This window comes from Stegastes partitus, unplaced genomic scaffold (genome assembly GCF_000690725.1).
Source record: "Stegastes partitus isolate 25-593 unplaced genomic scaffold, Stegastes_partitus-1.0.2 Scaffold707, whole genome shotgun sequence".
NCBI classification, from domain to species: Eukaryota; Metazoa; Chordata; class Actinopteri; family Pomacentridae; genus Stegastes; species Stegastes partitus.
In genome coordinates this window covers 328,599-347,993 of record NW_007578438.1, presented here as the reverse complement: position 1 = coordinate 347,993, position 19,395 = coordinate 328,599, and the positions used below count along the sequence as shown (strand labels likewise).

The 19,395-nt window shown below is 48.0% G+C and overlaps 2 protein-coding genes across 2 annotated transcripts in view; one reads left to right on the top strand and one right to left on the bottom strand.

Moving 5' to 3' along the window:
* cry1b (cryptochrome circadian regulator 1b) overlaps window positions 1-9,003 on the bottom strand; it is a 12,497-nt gene extending 3,494 nt beyond the window's left edge. Inside the window, exons 1-9 of the mRNA XM_008290990.1 lie at window positions 8,315-9,003; window positions 4,469-4,577; window positions 4,088-4,230; window positions 3,772-3,956; window positions 3,545-3,633; window positions 2,417-2,557; window positions 1,807-2,118; window positions 1,555-1,706; window positions 68-270 (exon numbers count right to left, since the gene is read on the bottom strand). Coding sequence (XP_008289212.1) covers window positions 68-270; window positions 1,555-1,706; window positions 1,807-2,118; window positions 2,417-2,557; window positions 3,545-3,633; window positions 3,772-3,956; window positions 4,088-4,230; window positions 4,469-4,577; window positions 8,315-8,472 — 1,492 coding nt within the window. The 5' untranslated portion in view covers window positions 8,473-9,003. The remainder of the gene's footprint in view (window positions 1-67; window positions 271-1,554; window positions 1,707-1,806; window positions 2,119-2,416; window positions 2,558-3,544; window positions 3,634-3,771; window positions 3,957-4,087; window positions 4,231-4,468; window positions 4,578-8,314) is intronic.
* Window positions 9,004-15,007: 6,004 nt separating this feature from the next.
* Window positions 15,008-19,395, top strand: part of btbd11b (BTB (POZ) domain containing 11b) — a 74,379-nt gene continuing 69,991 nt past the window's right edge. Inside the window, exon 1 of the mRNA XM_008290989.1 lies at window positions 15,008-15,933. Coding sequence (XP_008289211.1) covers window positions 15,081-15,933 — 853 coding nt within the window. The 5' untranslated portion in view covers window positions 15,008-15,080. The remainder of the gene's footprint in view (window positions 15,934-19,395) is intronic.

Sequence of the window (19,395 nt, the reverse complement as noted above, 5' to 3'; positions counted from 1 at the left end):
AACAAAGACAAGTCGTTTCAAACAATACATGGAAATGATAGCGTGGGTATCCGAGGCCCGTCCCTACCTAGTCCTCTGTAGCAGGACAGCTGCTGGTAGATTTGCTTCATCCTCTCTATGTTGACGCGGCTGGCCTCAGCGTGGTTCACCATGGGCTTGGGGTAGTGGACTCCTATGATGCACTTGGCGGCCTTCTGCACTTCCTCTGGGGCATTCCAAGGATCATAGATGTACTTGGCTGGAAACCCCCTCAATATTGGCAGGTAGCGTCTGGGAGCAGAGAAAGAACAGAATGAGAATGAATGTGGAGCGGAGACTAAAATAAAAAAGGTGGAACATGTGCTGCAATACAGACCACTTTCTCACAACACCACCATAAATCAGACAATGTTCAAACAGTTCTGTGGTATTGTTGTTGTCCAGATGCAACCATGACAAACTGTTTCACCCACGTGAGCTTATGAAGAAGCACAAGTTAACCACCAGATCTTTACCTTCTCATTTGGTGAACAGCTGATGAAACACCAGAACTGCTACACAGCTCCTAAGCACTCAGCCCAGTACGGGAAGTTTTCCCCTTCCTGCTTTTCACATTGAATCCTGGTCATTTTATTTTGACAAGATTTTGCAACTAAAACAATGTTCATGTCAATTTGAAGACTGAACAAAGTACTGGTTTTAATGAAAAACATGAAACATAAATAACTGATTGCATATGTATTCATCCCTTCAAGTCCGTCTGTAGTAGATACAGCTCTGACCCCAAACATCACACCATGATGCTGCCGCTCTCCCATAAAGCTTTGACTGGTGAAAACAGCCAACAGTTGCTGTTTGCACAGTCTCTCCCATCCTGAAGCTTGTAGCTCCTTCAGAGGGTCGTAGGTGTCTTGTGGCCTCCCTCACTAACTTCTTTCCTTCACAGTCACTCAGTTTTTGAGCACAACCAACTCTAGGCAGAACTTTAGACCAGTGCCCCACTCCTTCCTTTTCTTACTGATGGATTTAAATGTACTTCAAGGAATATTCACTGCCTTGGACATTTTCTTGTCTCCACCTCCTCACTTGTGCTTTTCAAAAACCTTTTTACGGAGTTGCTTGCAGTCTTGGTGGTGTAGCTGAAACCAGATAAGGCTGTCTGTATGACAATCACCTGAGACACATTCGTTGCACTCAGACGACCTCTGTTTCACTAGTTATGCAACTTACACAACCAATTAGCTGCACCTACCTTGAACTATGCGAGTCACTTTAAACAGTGAATGCTGAGTCCTCCATTAATTTAAATTTAATACTTTTAGTTTATTGACGTTACTTTATAAAGACTGCTGTCTTTTGTTTTGTTTTTTTTGTAAATTCCAGCCAGAAAGCCAAATGAAAGTGCCTATGAAAGCTGAGAAGCCAAAGGTATGCTTCCTGCTGGCACTATGCTCATGTGATGAGGATAAACTGTTAAACTGGATTAACTGTACTCTGGCAAAACAATTTCCTTCGGGATGAATAAAGTTTATCTTTATCTTTATCTTTATCTTTATCTTTAAAGTGCTGACTCACCGTATGTAGTCGCCATTTGGGTCTGTGCGCCGTCCGAACCCCACAGGACAGTAGCAGTGGAAAAACTGCTGGAAGAATGAACTGCAAGAGAGCCACATCCAGCTGCCAGCATTTACACTCCAGTCTGCATCCAGCAACAACTCTTCAAAGACCTGTACAGAAACAGTTGAGACAATGCGTGGTAGTACTGCTAATGAGAGATAGGGGGCAGCAGCGAGGTACCGTGTGCGCTTATATTTCCTCTGTTCTTACCTTCATGCCTTCTTCCCAGCGGATCCAGAGATCCCCCCTGGTGAGGAAACAAGCCACCGCATGCCTTGCCAAATGATGGATCCATCCCTCTTGTCTCAGCTGGGTCATAATGGCGTCTATCCAGGGAAAACCTGTCCGTCCCTCGGCCCACTTGGCCAGAGCCTCTGGGTTCCGGTCCCAGGGGATCTGGACACACATAGGATTTCCCTCCATCTTGTCAAAACAGGGGTTGCTGGTAGCGGTTGTGTAGAAGAATTCCCTCCACAGCAGCTGACCGTACAAGGACAGCGGTGGAGTGCTGTTCTTCTTGACCTGATGGGACGATGGACACAAAGGAGAAAGGACTGACCGTTCAGTTTGTCATCTGTTGGACAGATGGGTTTGGCTCTGTGACCATCAAATACAATAAATGCATCTTCACCCTTTAAAATGAATACTGCAAACAGGAGTAAAGAAAAAGAAGTAGGTTTGAAATGCCAAGGTATGAAAGACTTCAGAGACTTAAGAGATGTACGCATCTCACATAAATATTAAATTATCCACAGAACAGTAAAAAAGGGTTGGTCCTGAAACACACTGTCCATGTGCTGTCACGCTGAGTCGTTCTTACCTTTCTGTACAGATCAGTGAGTTTGAAGTAGAAGAGCCGACAGGAGAGACATCCGAAGCGCAGGTAGGGGCTGAGGCCTGTGGGGCTGGCCAGCAGGGAGTTGGCGTTCATACGTGGACGCTCAAAGTTTGCCACCCAGGCCTGAAAAACGATAGTCAGCTTTAACTGAAACAATACCAACTGAATAGATGACAGACATCAAAAAATGTATGTTCAGCAGAAGGTATCAGAACATGAGGCTCCACAGAGTCAAAGACGTGGTTGAAGGCGACCTGGCGTACCGCCGATGGATCACTAACGGTGGGTGGAAACTCAGTTCTAGCTAAATTAAATGTACTGAGGTTGACTTTTTGTTGTCCTACTGAGAAACTACACCAGTCTTCTCAACTCTGATAATCAATCTTTGCTGCCTAGTTTTGACTAAACTGATCCTCTTTTAGTTTACAGTGACTTAGTTCATGCACTCCTTGTCTACCTGTCGAGTTCAGATTGTTGTTCTGTTGTCTTCAACCAGCTCAGGGAGACACGGTGACCCCTGACATTAGCATAGTTCACATGTTTGACATATCTGCTGTCCATAAACTGTTCAGGGTGGATCCATCTACATTCCTGACAGCAGTAAACCTATTAAACCGCCTACTAGTCCTTCTTTCTGTAGGCGTAGATGCTAATGTGAAAACCGTCACGCGAGCCTCAGATCATGACTCATCACACCGCTGACAACCAACTTAAATGACTCGATGTGATTGTATTTGACACCGAACTGAAACTGTGCAGAGCATGGAGGCTCATGTTGGACTGGGCATGCTGACAGTCCGGTCTGGCATGCAGCTCTGACCAACACATCAGGGACCAGGTTCACACGCTCTGTCCATTCTGTCAGTAGGAAAACCTGCCCAGGCTTGTGGGAAATGTTAGTCCACAGCGGTTTCATGCATTCTACCAAAAAGGGTACAAGCCAACCACAGAATAGCCAACTCTATTTTGTTCCCAGGATTTTCTGAATGTTGCTGTGACAGATCTCACCAGCACCATGGTGGCTTCGGTAGGGCAAGAGGCAACAATCACGACATGTATTCATTATGTCATAGGGTTATACATACACACTGCATTAAACTGTATTTGTACCTTCCTCTCCAGGTGGCGCTCTAGCCTCATGAGAGCCTCGGTTTCTCCACCTGGCCATACCGCTGTGGTGAGGCCTTCTGTCTCGAAACCTGGTGACACAATCGAGTCAAAAACCGTCGTTAGCTCCTGACTCTGATAACGAAGCCTGCTGGATTGCGTGTACATAAATACACCACGGCCGTGTGTTAACGTGCACACACACTACTGAAAGAGAAGGAAACGCTTACCCAGTTCCTCCAGGGAGGGAACCCCAAACCTGTCATCGTGGTCGTCGCTGACGGGCATGAGGCAGTTCTTAACGACGTTAGATGTGATGGTCTCTGCAGGCAGCTCCACAGCGTCCATTCGGTTGATCAGAGCCTGGAAGCGCTTGTACGTGAGTGGAGGCTGGCCACCGTTCAGCTCGATAATCCTTTAGGGAAGACAGAGATATTAAAAGGGAATCCCTACCTGCATGCACAGAGCCGGCGGTCACTATCTCCAGGTCAAACCGGTTCATTCCTGCAGGACTTCTGTCTTAACGCATACTCAAGAACCACTCACTTGTCCAGATTGTAGAGCGTGTGAGAAATCCGCACGACCACCTCCACTCCGGCCTCGCTGGCTAGTTTCTGGATGGCGGCATCTCGCTCCTTGCCAAACGGCTCAGAGTCGTACTCATAAGATAAATGAGTGATCTGCCATTCCTGGGGAAGCACACACAACACATCAGGATTACATATACAGGTTCACTTCACACAGAACTAGAGCCACAAGTGCTCCTAAGACAAATACGTAGATATCAATAACCGAGGTGCTTTTTTATATAACTACATATCTCAGCGACACGTCATCTCTGTGTGACCAGTTCAGGGGCTTTTGCATGAGTTCAGTAGAGTATTTGTTTCAGAGTTCAGATCTCCTCCTCCACTCAGTGTCTCCTACCTTAAAGAGACGAGGGAAGACATCTGTAGGCTGGCCTCTGATGACAAACAGCCGCGAGTTGATTTTGCGCAGGCTCGCATCCAGTTCCTCCAAACAGTGCAGCAGAAACCTGGACCAGCAGAAGGATTGATCACTGATTATTGATTATCAGATAACTCTGTGCCACCGATCACAGAACGCACTCATGAGACCATCAGTCACGGCACAGCTGATCTGATGACCCAAACAAAGCAATGTAGGGGGCGCTGTACCTCCACGACAGCGTGAAGCTCGTCTGTGTCACACGGGTAAGCTTTCAAAGGAAGGTTTATGCATTTATAGACATGCAGCTGTTGCTGGAAGGAGAACTCCTGCCTCAAACTAACTATAAGTACGCAGTTAACACAAATATATGTGTGTTTATGGCCTGAACTGTGCAAACTAGAAAGCCATTTCCACATAGCTATAAATGGATAACATACAACTACACCTAATGCAGTTCAGTATAAAGTCTAAATCACAGCTTTGGTTCAGATGCACAAAGGCAATAAAACTGAAACAACTCCTTTAATCCACAGTGAGTCACAGTGAATAAATAAATGCTGGCTTCAGACTTGAATACGAAGCTGTAGCTGTTTTAATTAAGATTTGTTAATTGTGCTGAAGAAGCACAAGCATTTTGCATTTCTGATAAAAACCAGCCACCCACTGGCAGGACCATGAATAAAACTAAGCAGTCTGATGCTATAAAAACCGACATTTACACCATATTTCAGTCCAGTGTGACGTGATTCAACACAGTATTCCTCCATCCATCAGTGCAGAGGGAAGTTAAAGGCTGCAGTGCTTCAGTGGGAACTGGCGCCCTCTGCTGGTGAAGCCTTTTCACACACAATCACTATATCACACACACAGCACTTATAAAGGTGCTAAAGCAGAGCAGACAGGTACACACAGCAGAGGATGTACCCTCTGGAGGTCCATTATATCCTCAGTGTTCAAAGGCTGTAAAAGGCAGAGAGAAGTGCTGTAGTTCACAGCAGCCCTGTTCTCTGTGGTACAACCAGCATCACCACAGCACAGGACCATAACCCAGCACCAATATTGTTCTCATTTTATCTGCTGCAGTCTTAATAAAACATGAGATCCAATCCACAGCCCCTCCGACCAGCGACCACAGCTCAGGGTTGATACTGACTGACTCTGGTTTCTGTTAGTGTCTGTAAACTCTGCTCCTGAATGAATGAATGAATGAATGAATGAATGAATGAATGAATGAATGAATGTGTTGTGAAGGTGATTCGAAATCTGCCAAAGAAGCCAAAAGCATAAAAACCAGAAAACAGTGGTGTGAATGTGCAGGAGGCTCCATCTACCCGATAACTTCAGACCTCGGCTGTATAACGGCCGTCTGGCTCATGAAGTCTGCTGAAGATGTGGCGGTCTGAACACCAACCGCATCACTAGTGGAGAGAAATAAATATTTCCTACAAACATGGCTTTAATCTGCAGTCACCAGCTGTTAGCTATCACTCTGTTAGTCATTACAAACAAATGTTTCTGACATTATCTTCTACCAGCTTCTCAAATCAGTGACTAGCTGGTGAGGTTCAGGTGGATCTGTTCACTGAAATAAGAACTGGGAGATGATGTGGATGAAGCTCAGCTGGAGTAGATTAGGTGGAACACAGGTAGACGTAGAGCTGGCCTGTGGTGATCCTGACCGCTGCTGGACTTCAGCAGGCAGCCGAAGCACCCACAGAGCTGTGAGGAGATGTGGGTGATGTGGATGGACGTGAGGACATGGACACAGGAGGATGAAGGGGATGATGGGAGGTCTGCTGAGTGTGTTCAATGTAGGTCACTGCTGCCAGTGGTCATGATGTAATGACCACAACAACACACTGACCCGGATCTGCAGGCAGAGCGGCGGTCTGGTGGAAAACAACTGGTCCTGGTGGGTCGGCACCACGTTTACTAACTGGTCGTGGTGGGTCGGCACCACGTTTACTAACTGGTTGTGGTGGGTCGGCACCACGTTCACTAACTGGTCCTGGTGGGTCGGCACCACGTTCACTCACTGGTCATGGTGGGTCAGTACCACGTTCACTAACTGGTCATGGTGGGTCGGCACCACGTTTACTAACTGGTCATGGTGGGTCGGCACCACGTTTACTAACTGGTTGTGGTGGGTCGGCACCACGTTTACTAACTGGTTGTGGTGGGTCGGCACCACGTTCACTAACTGGTCCTGGTGGGTCGGCACCACGTTTACTAACTGGTCGTGGTGGGTCGGCACCACGTTTACTGCCTTATGTGTCTTCTCAGGAAATGAACGGTCAGCGCTGTTGGGGTCCACTTTGGCCTTCATCCCAAATGAAGACAACATGGACGACAGTCAGATGAGTCCAAAGCAGACACAGATCCTGGTTCAGCATGAGGCTCATCAGCAGTGGAACGATTCAGGGAAATAGTTCTGTTGTTGTTAAATCTGCTCTCTTTGAACTATATATTTAACCTTTAATCAGGTCAGCTGGAGCAGAGGAAGGGCTTCACTCTCAGTGTCTGCAGCTGCTGTCCATAGCTAGAGATACAAGAGAGACGGACTTCAGAGAGACATCAGAAAGCCCGCATCCAACAACAACTACATACAGTACTAATACTCAAAAAACATACTTAAAGATGAACTGCTTTCCCACAGCTTCCAGGCAATGACAAGGCAACTAATGGTAAATACTCAAAAAATAAGGGGAAGGAAGATGTGGACGTCCATCCATCCATCATCTACACACCGCTTAATCCTCAGTCGGGTCATGGGGGGCTGGAGTCTACAGACTAGAATGGGAAGAACTAATTTATACTCCTGGAGGCAAACAAATGGCTTGAAAAAGCAAAATCTCTCAGAACATATGAAGAGTTTATCTACAAAAACAGATCACTGCATTTCTGTAGATTTTCAGAAAACCTATTTTGTTGTTGTTTGCTTGAGATGAAACCAGTCAGACTGAAGCTGAGCAGAAATGACAACAACAGAGAGAACTGAAGATTATTGCTGTTGTCTCAGGTACAAGATGGAACAGAGGACTTATGAAGGTTTGTGCAGATGGAGGGATCCGTTTCTACAAATGAACTCTTCATTTATTGACTGAAACCAGAGAATGAAACCACATGCATGTACCTGCCAACAGAACCCAGTACATCCACAGCCTGAAGGCCTACAGAGACATGATCCTGTGCTACAGCAGGATGTTTTTGGGATGTTCACAGTCACCAAACCTTCAGATGAATGAATTCTGACGGCCTCTGAACAGGTCACAAACACATTCACATTTCATCAGAGTGTCTGAACAAACCTGAAGGCCAGGTGAGTTACTGTTGAAGCATCACTGCTCCTCTGCACTCTTTGCTAAATCTATGGAAAGTCATTGTGCATCTGACCCTGCAGCGGACTGAACCACGCCAGCGCCCACATGCTGACATCTGATGCATTCATCGGGTTCAGAACCGGCTCTCTCCCAGGACAGAGGACTACCTGGCATCTCTGGCCACTGTGCAGTGAGTGCTCGTCCTCTGCTGGTGATGGAGCTGCTGGTTCCTGGTTCAGAAGCTCATGCACAGAGAGGACCCGGATGGTGACATCCTTTGACTACTTAACGGACACCACATGGTGTAGAAATACAATCCTCTGGACCATAACAGGCTTCTGAAGATGTTTTCCGTCACATTATTATCCAGCTACAAAACCTTTGGACCGGCAGGCAGGAGGGAAGAACCGGATCGCTCAGGCTAACTCGGGCTCACTACATTCAGGCCTGAAGTCCAGCGGCTGTGTCCGACCCAGTTATCACCCAGAGCAGCTCCACTTACCTCCACCTGTTGATGCCCACGTTGGAAGAGCCCGCGAACCAGGGGTCCAGGATGTAGATGCAGCGCAGGGTGTCGGCTCCCCGGATGGAGTCCCTCAGAGACGGGTTGTCGTGCAGCCGCAGGCCCTTCCGGAACCAGTGGATGGTGTTGACCACCATGTCGGAGCCTTCTGTATGGATCCACTCGTGGGGTTTGAGAGTGGGGGAGGGCGAGTTCCCCCAGAAACAGCGGGCAGGTGTTCTGCAGCAGAAACAGCCTCAGGTGGCTTCAAACGGGTCGGTGTCTGTTCTGGTCGCGATGGAGGGTCACCGGACCTCAGCCCTGCTCCATGAATCTATCCCCGGACTTGGGTCTCCTGAGCGGCAGCGGCTGCATGTGTGGACGGCACAGACCCACCGCGGACACGGAACCAAGCAGCTGTCAATACGATTGAATGCCGACGGAACCCGTCCCCAACCAGGACCTGTTTTAGTTCTGTTAGCCAACACACGGCGCGTGCGCGGTGACCATGTAAGCTAGCAGCTCGCGTTTGGAAAAACAAAAGTACAAACGCGGGGATGTCACCGGTTCTTCGGTCCGTAAGGTTCGTCCACACAAAGTTAACGCACTCTGGGCCCGATTTAACGCGCAAAACGTAGCGTGTAAGCCCCAACACCTGCCTGGCTCGTCCGTGCACGACGTCCTCTCCGCGTCAACATCTCCACCCACATGCACACGCACCGAGCAGAGCGCGCTCCCATTGGCCCGCCGCGGCCGTTGTGTAACGGTTCCCCGGTCACGTTTCCGTAATGTGCTCCGTGTCCTCCGTCCACACGCCGCCGGCGGCCGCTCGCAGCCGGCCGGACGCTCACCTTCCGACGTGTGGACGCATAATAATCATAATAACGGTCACAACGTGCGGCAGGTTTGAGCCTCAGAGCGCCAAACCCGCAGAAAGTGTCCGTTAAAGGCAGCGAATCAGAAGCCTGGGTTTGAGTTATGTCGTTCACCCAGAAGTACCCGGATGAGCACATGCAACGCGGCGAGGCCTGCATCACACCGGGAGCGCTCGATTTAACCCAGAGGACACACCGCCTGTACACCGTGACAGCGCGGCTGACGGGACCCGAGCCAACCCCGCCCCCTCCGAGCGGCGCCGGGCTCGGAACCATGTGGGCCGGCCTGACTTACATAAAGGCCGAAATGGTGGCATGACGCCTCCAGCGGCGGGTGTGGAGACTGTCCGCGGAGTTAGTGGTACAGAAAGTCCAACACATTACGTAGAACTCCTCTGTTTGTTCTGGGACTGTGACAACCACCACTATAGGAGTGGTTCTGTTTATAGGAGTGGTTCTGTTTATAGGAGTGGTTCTGTTTGTTATCCGTGGAGATGAGCAGACTGACTCAGTATGATGAACCAGAACCAGTTTAAAGTTTGGATGTTGTGCTGCACTAAGAAACCAGTACCGGCAGCACAGGGTGAGCACAGGGTTCTTATTTCACTTTGCATCTTCAAGGGTTTAGAAAAGTACAGCTCAACGGTGCAACAGACTGAATGTGGAACACGTGACTTCACCTGTAGATAATATAGTAGATATAAATAAAAAGCACTTGCAGAGGGTTCACATTCGTAGGTGGGGTTTAAACGGCATTAAAGCAGTTTTAACTACATGTTTCTCTTATCTGCACTGGAAGTTGGTCCCAGTTACACTCTGTGCAGCTACTTTATAAAAGAGATGATAAGAAATAATTTTGTGAAGAATTATACAATCTGCTCCTGCTGTTTTCTGTCCCGCAGAAATGCCAGGGTAAGCGAAAAGATAATGTAGTGTGCCAGCTAAGTGGAACATAGTGGATCACCCCGGAGCAGGATGTCAGGAGACATCATCGCCACAGTCTGGCCTGTGGAGCTGCACAGTATATCTGCTGCTGTGGTAAGGATCCCTCTGCACAGGCTTTTAACTTGGACAGAAATCTACACTCGATAATTTCTTTTTCTGTTCTAATTGTCGATAAATTAACGGGAACAAATCAGCTTGAAACAGCCTGCTCAGAGATTCAGAGACTGGCCGAGGGCAGAGTCTAATGTAAGGCAATAAAATCTGGACTGTAGCTATTCTGTAATAATTATAGTCGTGAGATGAGTTTCTGCAGCTTTCTGAGCCAACCAGGCTGTGTTTGTGGCTCAGTGCTCCCTGACCAGGCATCCCTCACTCCCACAGTACATTACAGTACATTACAGTACATTACAGTACATTACAGAGCCTCCGGACCCGGGGCGCTCCGGTTAGGGCATGCACTGCTTCGGTCAGAGGGTTAGTTCAAGTCATCCTGTGTAGCAGATAAGCAGGATAAGACATGAGCACAGCGCTGCAGTGGATCAGCTTCTGGGTGTTTTTCTTTCATGTACATTCTTGGCTCTCTACCCACTCTTCCTTCCAGACCTCTGTAGAACATACCTTCATCCTGATCTACTGTTTCTAAGGTATTTATAAATACTTATCACTCTCCTGATAGCTGAAGAGTTATTTATAGTTTTTATGTCAAGGACACCTGCTCTCCTAAATGACAGCCAGCTTCAGTGGGAATGAGCCCAGACTGTATAGAAAACATACCACTGCATGTGGTTCTACATGTGGACACTAGATGGCAGTCTTAACCTGCAGTTGTGTTTGGAAGACCTTCAACTCAACCTGCATCACTTCTTCCTCTGTGATCAGTCCTTTATTTTTATTGCTTTCTTCGTACTTTCAAGACCACTGAGATGTTTTGCGTCCACGTGTCCCCAGCTACAGCTTTGAGCAGCAAGGAGCGAATCGTAGCTGCTGTCCAACTGGTCAGTGTCCCGAGCTGAGTGATGACACATTTGACTCTTCGTGTGATGATGATGATGATGATGATGATGATGATGATGATGAGCTACCAGGTTGCATCCAGAGTTATCACAGCGCATCCTAGAGGAAACACAAGCGTCTGTGTGAAAGCTGGTCCATGCAGAAGATGTTCAGATATTTCACCAGATCAGTGAGAACAGTACGGAAATCATCAGAATAAGTAGGCTCCATCCTCTGAGGACCATGAATGGCAAAGATGTATGCAAACGTATTTAATTGTTGTGGAGCTGTTTGAACTGGGCCTCAGTGGTGGACCCACCAGTGCACGAGCAGAAGAAGAAGTTTCATTGTCATTGAACAAGAGCTACAGGTTTGGTATCGTCTTGCAGCAGCTCATAAGGTCCCAGTCTCAGAAAAAAGTTAAAAGGTGATATGAATGATAAAATAGCTATAAAATCTAAAATGTGTACTCTAGTAAAAGAGCATTTGTTAGAATGAGTCGGTAAACTGGTTCCTGCAGCGGTCTCTGGGGAAGAAGCCGTGTTTTAGTCTGACTAGCAGACCGGTATCATCATCCTCAGAGCCACGGTGACAGCATGGCTAAAAAAACGCGCTGAGGCTCGTGGCTCAGGCTGTTGCCATTAAATCACTCTTTTTTTAATTACCTGCCCTGGAGTTGTGCTCCCTCCAGGTGGCCCTTTCACATTTAGTGTGATTAAAGCAGTCCCTTGGCTGGAAAGGCTCATTTGCACCTCATATAGATATGAAAATGTGATATCAAATCGTCTGACAATAGATGACCTTCAAGGATACTTTTAAAATCCAATTTATCTACTTTAATTTTAACAGCAGCGGTTCTCCAAAACAATTTGCGACTAGCATTGTGCCTTATTGTTTTACCCTTGAAGAACAGAGCTGCCATGGAGCAGTCAGAGATGACAGAGAGGATTAACACCAGTCAGTCAGCTTCTGTTTTTCTCCGTGAACCTGAGAAAGAGACGTTACAGTTGTGCAGCTTGGCCTCTCTCCTTCTGAATAGAGGCGAGCCAGCTTTATAGCATTAATCGTATGACCTCTACGCCCAGCCGCCCACTCAGCAGTGTGATACGAGCTGCATTAAATTACATAAAACCCTACGTCGTGGTGTTAAATGAGCAGCAGCTCTTTAACAGGGACGGCTGTGATTCTCTGCAGCAGTTACTTATGTGCATTCATACAATTAACAAAAAGCACGGCTGCAGAATATCAGACATATTCATAACATTACACGTATTGCATGCTCACACCGTGTGGACATCAGGCCTGTTTCACACGACACACTCTGATTAGTCATTATAGGAAAAACACCAGCAACATCAACCAATCGTCTGAGGCTCGTTTTACTGGTGTCGACCTATCAGCTGCTGCTCTCCGCTTCATTTTCATTACATTTTAAACAAATGTTTGCATTCCTGATCCGGAAAGCAAATGAACCAAGAGGCTGTCACTCTCACTCATCCGCTCACACCACAGTCTGTCTGTCATCCTGTAGCATCAGTGTTTCACAGAAGGGTCTGGTCTACGTGGACCCATAGACCCGACCCATTGTGTCCACCAGCTCACACATTTCTCTGATTGTGTCTTTAGAGATGACGTCAGTCTTTCCATCATGTAAATGTCGTGTGTGATTTTATGGCAGTCATCTAATGCTGGAGCGTCTGGTTAGGGTTCGGCCTTCGTCCGTCCCACAGGTCATATTCTCATGAAGCATTTGTCTGCTGCAGACTGTGTGAGTCGTACTGCAGCTACAGTGTGAAAACGCTGAATGGAAGAATGATCTGAAATACAGTTTCCAAACATTTACAACAAATTGTTTTCATTGTTTGTTCAAGCTGGGGGGGAACAGACAGACTCTCCCAGCATGCTCCACTGCTGCTGTGACTGAGCTCTGACGCTGACGTGAAGGCAAAGCAGCTTTACTCACAGTTCAAACGCTGAGGCGGCTCAAAGTGTCTTACACTGGAAAAGAAAAGCGTTGGAACAACATTCAAAAACACAAACGATAAAACGTGCAAATAAAATGCGACTTTAAAATTAGTTAAAATATATAAAATGAAAACAAGAGCTGATGAGACCAGTAATGCACAGTGCAGGGTGCAGTTAATGTGCAGCAGTGGTTAGTACGTTTCCACCGTTACAACAAGGTCCATAGACTGTAATAATTAATCAGCAGCCAGGAGACGAGAGCTTTTCATTTAGATTGGTGAGTGGATGTTGGTTCCATCTGTGAGCAAAATAATACAGTAGAAACTATTTTATTGATCACTCTGTGTTCAGTACGTTGGAGCAGCTTGTTGGGCACAAAAACAATAAATTATAAGCAAACAACATAAATCTGAGGAAAACATACAAATATTTAATAAAACCTGTAGAACTGTGTAGCAGCTGGTTTGGTGGATCAGAAATCTATTCTGGCTCCAGATGAGTGAGTAATTTATAAACCAGTTTTCGACCTGTAGGGAACTGGAAGCAGTGAAACGGTTTAACAACAGGGTTAGCTCGTCTGCTCTGCTGTCCTTCCAGTGTTCCCTGGTCAGGTCTGTCTGTTTGGTTGATGTTGTGTTTGCTCATCAACAGTTTAGGTCGCTGATGGTGTCCAGTGCTGAAGGAGGAGGTTTTTTTTCATTGCATTAGCTGCTGAACATTCAGTCCGATCATCAATTAACCATGAATCTATCATTAAATCATTTCCTGTGGGTGTTTCTCTTTATACTAATTGAGATTTTGTGTCACGGTGTCGTTTACGTCTTTCCCCGTCAGATAAACTGAAGTTTGATTGTACAACACCAGGGTTCACTGTTGCTCCAGGGAGACGTCCAGCCGGCCTCAGACCAGAACCTCCAGGCTGCTGCTGCTGAGACGGAAACTCAGCCAGTCGGGGAGCAGGCTCCAGTTCATGGAGGTATTCTCTGTTCTGTTTTTGTTCCAGCATCAGTTTAAGTCATTTCCAGTGTGCTGACAGTAGTTAGACTGAGCCTAAAGCTTCCTACACTTATTTGCACCGAGCTGATTCCTGCCGGTACTGTTCACGTATTTAACCCAAACCACACAGAACGTACAGACTGCAGCTGTCAGTTTGGTTCATTACAGTGGATTGGCATTCATACAGACTCTGCAGAACCAGAACTCCTTTGGTGCACGGGAACAACACACAAACAAACAAACAAGCCCAGGTAGAACCCTGTGAGTGATCCCAGCCAATGACCTTGAAAGTAATTCAGATCTTCTCAATGAGTTCTCCTCCAGAGGAACGGAGGAGGATGCATTATGCATGTGATCTATTATTAATGGTCTTGAGTCATGTTACGATCAGACATGGGCCTCAGAAATATGTGGAGAGCCTGATCCTCTGGTGGACGTGTCCTCTAAACATGGCCACATCAGATCAGCTCCTTCTGGATCATCTTATTGATCATTCACTGCAAATTCTGTCTTTTGCGTCTTACGTCCACATTTCACAGGATTCCTTTTGCTCAACTAGACTTTTGTGAAATGTCTTTTTTTTTTTCTCCCAGAAGGAGCCAAACCAGCACCGGCTCAGTGTTCTCACTGTTTGTCTTTACATTAAATATCTGTATCATCAGCGACATCAATGACTGCTTTTATTGATCCTTTAAAGTGATCCAATTAAAACTCTTTGCTGCTGCTTCCCGAGAGTCCATTGGCTGACAGCTGCTCCGGTCCCGCCTCCATGTGTCAGGCTCTGCTGCTCCAGCTCCGGGAGGCTGCTGATGCCTGGACTCAGATACTCCTGCTGAACTTTACAGGCTGCTGCCCTGGACGGACTTTTCCTAAAACAACACAACAGATTCACGCGATATTTGTCAGCAGAGCTCGTGCGTAACCAGACTCCACCGTCTTCAGTATTTTCCTCCACTTTCTCCCAGCCCTCTTTTGCAGTATGAAGTGCAGTTATGGCAAGGAGTAGCAAGTCAGCAGCGAGGACCCTGGAGGATTTGACGCTAGACTCGGGTTATGGTGGAGCCGCCGACTCCTTCAGGTCTTCCAGCGCGTCGCTGTGCTGCTCAGAGGCACATGGGGGGAATTACTGGCATCTAACCGACTCGATGCACAGTCGACACAACAGTCTGGACACTGTTAACACGGTCCTGGTCGAAGACGCCGAGATCCTGGAGTGCACCGGGCAGTGCGCTAAACTACCCGAGCTTGAGGATGTGCCGTGGAGCCTCGGGGAAGTGGCGAGCGCGCTGAGCAAGGACGAGGAGATGAGCCTGCCGACCCCCCCGCAGGACGTCCTGCTCCGGCTCTCGGTGCTGGTCAGCCGGGCCCTGGTCAGGGTCGCCAAGGAGGCGCAGCGCCTGAGTTTGCGCTACGCCAAATGCACCAAATACGAGATCCAAAGTGCCATCAAGATCGTCCTGTCGTGGACCGTGTCGATGAACTGCATCGGCGCGGCCCTCAGTGCCTTGTCCCTGTACAACATGAGCACGGAGGAGGACAAGTTCAGCCGCGGCAAGTCGGCGCGCTGCGGACTCATCTTCAACGTGGGGAAGTTCTTCAGGTGGATGGTCGACAGCAGGGTGGCGGTCCGGATCCACGAGCACGCCGCCATCTACCTGGCCGCGTGCATGGAGAGCCTGTTCCGCGAGGTGTACGAGCGGGTGCTGCGCAGTGCGCTGCTGGAGAGGGACAACGGGATCCCCAAGTTCACCGTGGAGACCCTGGAGCAGGCCGTGAACGGCGACGCGGAGATATGGGGCTCTCTGCAGGTCTGGCAGCACCTGATCTGCGGGAAGAACGCGGGCGGTGAGTCGTGGATGCAACAGATGCACATCTTTGTTTGCACAACATTTCCATCCATATGCCTCATGTGTCACCTCACAGCAGGTATTTACATCTACACCGGATATGAAGGAAGTCTCACCTGCATCACAGGTGCTGCAGCTCTGAGTGTAGAGAGGCAGCTCAGGTTTAAAGCACGACCTGCTCACAGTCTCACTGAGGAGCTTCAATTCAAAGTGAGCCAGCGTTCTTGTAGCTGCAGGAGCTGCAGGCAGGTGACAACTGACTGAGCAGGTCATGATCCTGTCATGGCCGGCTGGCCTGCTCTGCCTCCTGAGCGGTGTGAGGTCAGAGATGCTGATCTCTGGTATCCCTTCATCCACTGCATGTGGCTGTTTTGTTCGTGCAACAAAACGCTGAGAATGGGGCCAATAGCCAGGCCTCGCTGTGAGCGCTTTCAGTGGAAGAGGCCGTCCCCTCGCTGGGTCCTGCTGCGATGCCCTCTAGAGATGAATTTTACTCTATTCACCACAGACGAAGGAGGTCTTTCATTCCTGTGTACATTTTCGGATTCAGTTCCACACAATACCTCCTTTGGCGGATTACACACTGGCTTTTCCAGAGTGTTGAGAAATACCTCTCGGTGTGTGCTTTGAAAGCATCTGAGTTCAAGGAACAAGTCTAATTGTATTCAGACTTCAGCGCCACTTAACCATCAATACCTCAGAAAGCACTCTCACACATGCTTGGCCCTGTTTTGATGGATGTTGTAAAAGTGCTGCTGTGGCTCCTCTTGCAACAGGTTTACGTAATAAAAGGCCTTGGGGGACGTATGTGCTATCATGCATTATGCAGAGTGATGTGAATAAAACTGAGTTATAGAGGGAGGGAGAGAAAGAGCGAGGGACAGAGAGAGAGAAAGTTAAAGAGACTCGGTGACCGTATTGATGAATCACCAGCAGAAGCCTGGCATCATCAGAGGAGCACTTTATTTCACTGCTCCGCTCTTTTTTAGAGCTCCACTTCAGCCGGCTTACCATTTCCAACGTTGATTTGCTTACAGGAGCAGAGGGTTGAGAAGCTTCAGTTGCAGGCAGAGTCAGATATATGTGCAGTAATTGGTCGGGATGACAACATAAAGTATTGCTATGTGTTGACACACGGTGCCAAAAGGCCACTGGGTTGTAGAAACCACCCGAGTTTAGGATAGTACTGCCCACTATTAAACTTTAGCTTTCAGTCACTCTGCACGCTACGACCGCTTGGCATGCGCTGAGTCTCCAGCCGTGGAAGAGGTGTGGCGAGTGTTCGCTGGTGCATTGGAGCGATGAATAGGATGAGATGCAAGTAAAGCGTCCGGCACATGTGGAGTGTTGACATGATGCTGAAGGCTGGAACAGCGGCACAGTGCACGACGTCCAGGCTGTGCAGGGGAGGGCTGCACAGCTGATCAGGTAGAGAGTTATGAAGTGATTAGTAAAGAAAAATGAACACTGTCACACCTGCGTTCAGTATATTCACAGACAGAATCACCACCTGGCACTCAGCTTCACACAGCGTTTAGTCATTGTTGTGGCTTGAGGGCTCACGACTTTATTGTTCTGGTTCATTCTCATCGTGTCACTTTTCTGTCAGATTGTCTACCTGCCCAGCGCCAGCTGTACAAAGTTAGCCGCTATGTGGTGAGCACAGTGACGCGTTTAGCAGATGGAGACAAATATCTGCCTGAAGGAGTTTGTGGAGGCAGAAACAGAGCAGAGAGGACAGTGAATATTGGATTTACAGCGAGCAGGTAGCAGGAAACACAACTCCAAAATGAAAGCTGGTGTGCTTCTATATTTTCATGTCTGTTGGATAACAGGATGTGCAGTGCAGCGTTCACAGCTTCTCATCTGTTGCCCAAAAGTGGGCAGCAGTGTTTTAATAAGTAGTTACTGCAGGTTCAGGTCCGAGGAGCTGTGTGTCTGTCCGTAGTGTTCTTAGTCAAGTTAATACAGGAAGCTGCACATCACAGCATCTCCTCCTCCCCCACATCTCTTATTCCAATAGGCCAGGTATGCATCTGCACTGACAGAGAGGCTGCAGCATCTTTTGTTGTTTTTTTTCCCACTCAAACCAAACAGCCAGTCAATCCGATAGTGGGTTGACCTTAGCGGAGCCGCTGCCTGCCAAGCTGAACCTCCACATCGCTCCATCCATCCTCCCCGCCGCTCGCTGCCAAGTGGGAGTAATGGAGGTGATTTTTCTACATTATGCTAACGCTGGTGACCCAACTTTGTGAGGAGGCCTTTATGAATATCTTTATTGCATCTCCTCCACCAAAGCTGATTTCCATTTCCGTGCTGTCACAGATTCAATCAGGTCGTGGCTGCTGTGGCTGTTCTCCTTCTGGAACACTGAGGCTCTATCCGGTTCCTCAGTTGTTCTCTTTCACAGATGCAATAGCTCCACGGTTTGGAAAAAAACGCCTTTTTTCTTTCTTATCACGAGATGTGTGAAAGCTGGATAGCATTTCTGTGTCTGTACTGTACATGTGGAACTATAGATGGGTGACAAATCAAAGGAAAAGCCGACATAGCGTGTTCTGGTCCGGTGGAGCCACTGTGTGCTGCCAGAACAGCTCCAGTGCACCTTGGCATTGATTTTTCATGTCTCTGGAACTTTACAAGAGGAATGAAGTCTCAGTCTTCCAAAGGTTGTTCCTTCATTTGGTGCTTTGGTGATGATGGTGGAGAGCGCTGTCTGACACGGCGGTCCAACATGTCCCATCAGTGTTCACCTGATGGACGTCTTGTGCCTGTGAAGGCCACAGCATGTGATTCACATCGTGCCCCAAACAGCATGACAGAGGCCCCGGATCCCTTCGCCGTAGAGGTCAAGGGTTCAGCTTTACCTCCAATTTGTCACCCATCTGTGCAGTTAGCACAGCTTAGCATGAAGCCTGGGAATAGGAGGAAACGTCCAGCTCATGGTTTGAGGCGTTGTGGTCTGGTTTTGTGCGGCACAGGCTCTTGTCTAGAAGCACAAACTTCTTCTGATCCTGGCAACCTCATAGTGACGACATGACTTTTGAAAGCCGCTGCTCCCGGCCAAGAAATAGTTCTTTAGTTGAAGCTAAGCTCGCAGGCTGTTGTCTGTATAAACTGGTAACAGAACATCTGATCCAGCACTCAGCAGGATGCAGTCCTCTGGGCTTCTGTCTCCAGAGGTCCAACATGCGTGTTTAAAGCGTGTTGTGAACAATAGAGGAGCTGTCCAGAGCTGTCCAGAGCTGTCCAGAGCTGTCCAGAGCTGTCCAGAGCTGTCCAGAGCTGTCCAGAGCTGTCCAGAGCTGGCCGGGGCTCCACTCTACGTACTGCCTGTTATGTCATGAGCATCGTTTTTTGTTCTTTGTTATCCATCAGTTTTGTAAAACAATGGAAAGAAAAGCTGTTCTTTGTTGTTTTGTGAATTGATATGTCAGACTTAACACAACATCTATAATTA